We start from the raw sequence: 5,908 nt of genomic DNA, 5'->3' as shown, positions 1-5,908 counted from the left end.
TGGTTCACATGTTAGAGTCAGAGGAACCTTCTCATGGAGTGGTTCACATGTTAGAGTCAGAGGAACCTTCTCAGGGAGTGGTTCACATGTTAGAGTCAGAGGAACCTTCTCATGGAGTGGTTCACATGGTATAGCCAGAGGAACCTTCTCATGGAGTGGTTCACATGTTAGAGCCAGAGGAACCTTCTCATGGAGTGGTTCACATGTTAGAGCCAGAGGAACCTTCTCATGGAGTGGTTCACATGTTAGAGCTATAGGAACCTTCTCATGGAGTGGTTCACATGTTAGAGCCAGAGGAACCTTCTCATGGAGTGGTTCACATGTTAGAGCCAGAGGAACCTTCTCATGGAGTGGTTCACATGGTATAGCCAGAGGAACCTTCTCATGGAGTGGTTCACATGTTAGAGCCAGAGGAACCTTCTCATGGAGTGGTTCACATGTTAGAGCCAGAGGAACCTTCTCATGGAGTGGTTCACATGTTAGAGCTATAGGAACCTTCTCATGGAGTGGTTCACATGTTAGAGCCAGAGGAACCTTCTCATGGAGTGGTTCACATGTTAGAGCCAGAGGAACCTTCTCATGGAGTGGTTCACATGGTATAGCCAGAGGAACCTTCTCATGGAGTGGTTCACATGTTAGAGCCAGAGGAACCTTCTCATGGAGTGGTTCACATGTTAGAGCCAGAGGAACCTTCTCATGGAGTGGTTCACATGTTAGAGCGATAGGAACCTTCTCATGGAGTGGTTCACATGTTAGAGCCAGAGGAACCTTCTCATGGAGTGGTTCACATGGTATAGCCAGAGGAACCTTCTCATGGAGTGGTTCACATGTTAGAGCCAGAGGAACCTTCTCATGGAGTGGTTCACATGTTAGAGCCAGAGGAACCTTCTCATGGAGTGGTTCACATGGTATAGCCAGAGGAACCTTCTCATGGAGTGGTTCACATGTTAGAGCCAGAGGAACCTTCTCATGGAGTGGTTCACATGTTAGAGCCAGAGGAACCTTCTCATGGAGTGGTTCACATGTTAGAGCTATAGGAACCTTCTCATGGAGTGGTTCACATGTTAGAGCCAGAGGAACCTTCTCATGGAGTGGTTCACATGTTAGAGCCAGAGGAACCTTCTCATGGAGTGGTTCACATGTTAGAGCCAGAGGAACCTTCTCATGGAGTGGTTCACATGTTAGAGCCAGAGGAACCTTCTCATGGAGTGGTTCACATGTTAGAGCCAGAGGAACCTTCTCATGGAGTGGTTCACATGTTAGAGTCAGAGGAACCTTCTCATGGAGTGGTTCACATGTTAGAGTCATAGGAACCTTCTCATGGAGTGGTTCACATGTTAGAGCCAGAGGAACCTTCTCATGGAGTGGTTCACATGTTAGAGCCAGAGGAAACTAACTAATAACTAGGATTAATTATTATGAATGATTATAAACTATAATAGAATAGCGGTTAAGCATCCAGATCTCTAGATCTCACAAGAGTACAGGCTTGCTCTGCTCTGATTGGATTTCTTTACTCTGACGTCACGCAATTTGAAATGGAGGCAATCTTAAAAGGGCTTCAGGTAAACAGACACCAGACTTCCGGTTCAAGGTGACGGCAAAATAAAAGGTAAAGAGTATTTCTGGTTGGAGTTGTTGGATCTTGAATTAAATTGGTTTAACTTGCATCCTATTAACTAGAATACAAATGTATTGTGATGGTTATTATACAGGGAAATCATGAATAAGTAGCTACTTTGGTTTGACAAAACTGTGATTTTAGTAAATGTGGAAATCGACAACTTTTGATAATCCACTAATAACTGTATAATTGCTACGAATATTCAGGAATGAAAAGAGCAGTACAATTACATTACCTTTCATAAAACTATGAAACTAATTTTATTTCATGACTGTAGTCCAGTGTATTAACTATATGTGATTATTGAGACATTAGTGATATTGAGGAGCGTTTATACTAATTAAACTATCAAATAAAAAACCAAAATAATCAGTGACAAAGAAAAACGGAAACGACGTAGTATTGTTTTGAAGGTCACAGCGCTCTTCCAACCGGAAGTGCTGATGTAGTTTCTGTAAACTTGAAAGGAAGGTCAACAACAACAACAACAAGCAGCCAGTTAACGGCGGGGTTTCACTCTTTGTTCAAAGTCACTCTGTGAACGAAGTCACTCTGTGAACGAAGTCACTCTCCGGTTTAACGGCTCATGTTCCCGGTTTGCTCCCAGTCAAACTTCCGGTTAGCTCCGTTAGCCGTTAGCATGCAGTGTGTTAACGTTCTGAAGAGAAGTTTGGAACCGGAAGTGGATTCATGGAGCTGCAGAGCGGTGAGTGATGATGATGATGATGAAAGCGATGAAGGTATTCAGATTACTGCAGTAAAGGTACTAATACCACGCTGTGAAAATACTCCCCGACAAGTATCAGTATGATATATATAGTACAGTACAATATGTACCTCTGAGATGTAGGACAGTAAAAAGTATATTATATACTTCAGATAAGTAATACAGTAAAAGTACAACATGTACTTCAGAGATGACGTACAGTAAAAGTACAACATGTACTTCACAGATGACGTACAGTAAAAGTACAACGTGTACTTCACAGATGTAGCACAGTAAAAGTACAACGTGTACTTCACAGATGACGTACAGTAAAAGTACAACGTGTACTTCACAGATGTAGCACAGTAAAAGTACAACGTGTACTTCACAGATGACGTACAGTAAAAGTACAACGTGTACTTCACAGATGACGTACAGTAAAAGTACAACATGTACTTCAGAGATGACGTACAGTAAAAGTACAACGTGTACTTCACAGATGACGTACAGTAAAAGTACAACATGTACTTCAGAGATGACGTACAGTAAAAGTACAACGTGTACTTCACAGATGACGTACAGTAAAAGTACAACGTGTACTTCAGAGATGTAGGACAGTAAAAAGTATATTATATACTTCAGATAAGTAATACAGTAAAAGTACAACATGTACTTCAGAGATGTAGCACAGTAAAAGTACAACGTGTACTTCACAGATGTAGGACAGTAAAAGTACAACGTGTACTTCACAGATGACGTACAGTAAAAGTACGTGTACTTCAGAGATGTAGGACAGTAAAAAGTATATTATATACTTCAGATAAGTAATACAGTAAAAGTACAACGTGTACTTCAGAGATGACGTACAGTAAAAGTACAACGTGTACTTCAGAGATGACGTACAGTAAAAGTACAACGTGTACTTCACAGATGACGTACAGTAAAAGTACAACATGTACTTCAGAGATGTAGCACAGTAAAAGTACAACGTGTACTTCACAGATGACGTACAGTAAAAGTACAACGTGTACTTCACAGATGTAGGACAGTAAAAGTACAATGTGTACTTCACAGATGAAGTACAGTAAAAGTACAACGTGTACTTCACAGATGTAGCACAGTAAAAGTACAATGTGTACTTCAGAGATGTAGCACAGTAAAAGTACAACGTGTACTTCAGAGATGTAGCACAGTAAAAGTACAACGTGTACTTCACAGATGACGTACAGTAAAAGTACAACGTGTACTTCACAGATGTAGCACAGTAAAAGTACAACGTGTACTTCACAGATGTAGCACAGTAAAAGTACAACGTGTACTTCACAGATGTAGCACAGTAAAAGTAGAACGTGTACTTCACAGATGTAGCACAGTAAAAGTACAACGTGTACTTCACAGATGTAGGACAGTAAAAGTACAACGTGTACTTCACAGATGTAGCACAGTAAAAGTACAACGTGTACTTCACAGATGTAGCACAGTAAAAGTAGAACGTGTACTTCACAGATGTAGCACAGTAAAAGTACAACGTGTACTTCACAGATGTAGGACAGTAAAAGTACAACGTGTACTTCACAGATGTAGCACAGTAAAAGTACAACGTGTACTTCACAGTAACCCTGGAGGTGTTGTGTTCTCAGAAGCGAGTGTGTTTGGAGCTCCAGGTGACGGACTGTCCAATGGAAATGTCCCACACCTTCACGGCGTCCAATCAGCATCAAGAACAGCAGGTGTGTTCAGGTCCTTGAGGATAAAGAAATATAAAAGATACTAACAGGTCTATAATGTAGTTATACATAATGTACCATTCATAATGATGAATATAATAGAATAAATCAGTGATATTTATATATAAAACATAATTCAATTAACATCAACAAAAACTTAAACATGTCTTTTTAACGATGTTAAAATGTCTAATTAATGTTTGCATCCTGATTATTGATGATCAATAGTGTGTGTGTGTGTGTGTGTGTGATGGTGCAGGTGGTCCGGCCCAGACCTCCTATGCTCTGCTGTCCCAGGTGTCTTGGAGGAGAACCAGTAAGTTATTATTATTGAGCTTTGGTCATATTGATAAGATGTCCTCTGTTTATCTGATGATGAGATTAAAGGTTGACAGCAGGAGTCTGTAGTGAGACAGGTCTGTAGTGAGACGGGTCTGTAGTGAGACGGGTCTGTAGTGAGACGGATCTGTAGTGAGACGGATCTGTAGTGAGACGGATCTGTAGTGAGACGGATCTGTAGTGAGAAAGGTCTGTAGTGAGACGGGTCTGTAGTGAGACGGGTCTGTAGTGAGACGGATCTGTAGTGAGACGGGTCTGTAGTGAGACGGATCTGTTGTAAGACAGGTCTGTAGTGAGACAGGTCTGTAGTGAGGCAGTCTGTAGTAAGTCTGTTAGACAAATTTGTAGTGTGTAGTGAGACAGGTCTGTGGTGAGACATGTCTGCGGTGAGGGAGTCTGTAGTGAGACGGGTCTGTAGTAAGTCTGTCGTTAGACAGATTTGCAGTCTGTAGTGAGACAGGTCTGTAATGAGACGGGTCTGTTGTAAGACAAGTCTGTAGTTAGATGGGTTTGTAGTCTATTGTAAGAAAGGTCTGTAGTGAGACGGTCTGTAGTAGGTCTGTCATTAGACATATTTGTAGTCTGTAGTGAGTCTGTTGTAAGACAAGTCTGTAGTTAGATGGGTTTGTAGTCTATTGTAAGAAAGGTCTGTAGTGAGACGGTCTGTAGTAGGTCTGTCATTAGACAGATTGGTAGTCTGTAGTGAGTCTGTTGTAAGACAAGTCTGTAGTTAGATGGGTTTGTAGTCTATTGTAAGAAAGGTCTGTAGTGAGACGGTCTGTAGTAGGTCTGTCGTTAGACAGATTTGTAGTCTGTAGTGAGACGGGTCTGTAGTAGGTCTGTCATTAGACAGATTTGCAGTCTGTAGTGAGACAGGTCTGTAATGAGACGGGTCTGTTGTAAGACAAGTCTGTAGTTGGATGGGTTTATAGTCTATTGTAAGAAAGGTCTGTAGTAAGACAGGTCTGTAGTGAGACGGTCTGTAGTAGGTCTGTCATTAGACAGATTTGTAGTCTGTAGTGAGACAGGTCTGTAGTGAGTCTGTTGTAAGACAAGTCTGTAGTTAGATGGGTTTGTAGTCTATTGTAAGAAAGGTCTGTAGTGAGACGGTCTGTAGTAGGTCTGTCGTTAGACATATTTGTAGTCTGTAGTGAGACGGTCTGTAGTAGGTCTGTCGTTAGACAGATTTGTAGTCTGTAGTGAGACGGTCTGTAGTAGGTCTGTCGTTAGACAGATTTGTAGTCTGTAGTGAGACGGTCTGTAGTAGGTCTGTCGTTAGACAGATTTGTAGTCTGTAGTGAGACCGGTCTGTTATAAACAATGGTATCTGCTCTGAGTATCATTAGGCACACAAACTACAGGTCCTGAACGTGGTTCTTCAGGTCTGTCTGCGTCCCCGTTAGGAGGTGGACTCCTTCAGTCCCCCTCCTGGTTATAAACCAGCTCAGTTTCCTTCTTTGATGCATAGATTTAAATGTTGTGTTGGTTTGATGTTTCAGGGTCACATCAACC

General features: G+C 41.5%; 1 protein-coding gene across 3 annotated transcripts in view; it reads left to right on the top strand.

Moving 5' to 3' along the window:
• Window positions 1–2,043: 2,043 nt before the first annotated feature.
• si:ch211-221j21.3 overlaps window positions 2,044–5,908 on the top strand; it is a 5,445-nt gene continuing 1,580 nt past the window's right edge. For 2 of the 3 annotated variants that reach the window (XM_034559134.1, XM_034559135.1), the window contains exons 1-4: window positions 2,044–2,330; window positions 3,971–4,060; window positions 4,317–4,373; window positions 5,896–5,908. The exon at window positions 5,896–5,908 is cut by the window's right edge. In XM_034559134.1, coding sequence (XP_034415025.1) covers window positions 2,315–2,330; window positions 3,971–4,060; window positions 4,317–4,373; window positions 5,896–5,908 — 176 coding nt within the window. In that variant the 5' untranslated portion in view covers window positions 2,044–2,314. Of the gene's footprint in view, window positions 2,331–3,944; window positions 4,061–4,316; window positions 4,374–5,895 lie in introns of all 3 variants that reach the window. The other variant, XR_004611676.1, reaches the window with a different exon arrangement.

The sequence above is a fragment of the Cyclopterus lumpus genome, chromosome 19, assembly GCF_009769545.1.
Source record: "Cyclopterus lumpus isolate fCycLum1 chromosome 19, fCycLum1.pri, whole genome shotgun sequence".
In the NCBI taxonomy this organism is placed as follows: Eukaryota; Metazoa; Chordata; class Actinopteri; order Perciformes; family Cyclopteridae; genus Cyclopterus; species Cyclopterus lumpus.
Note: the sequence above shows the minus strand (reverse complement) of the source record. Positions and strands in the feature narration are given on the sequence as shown.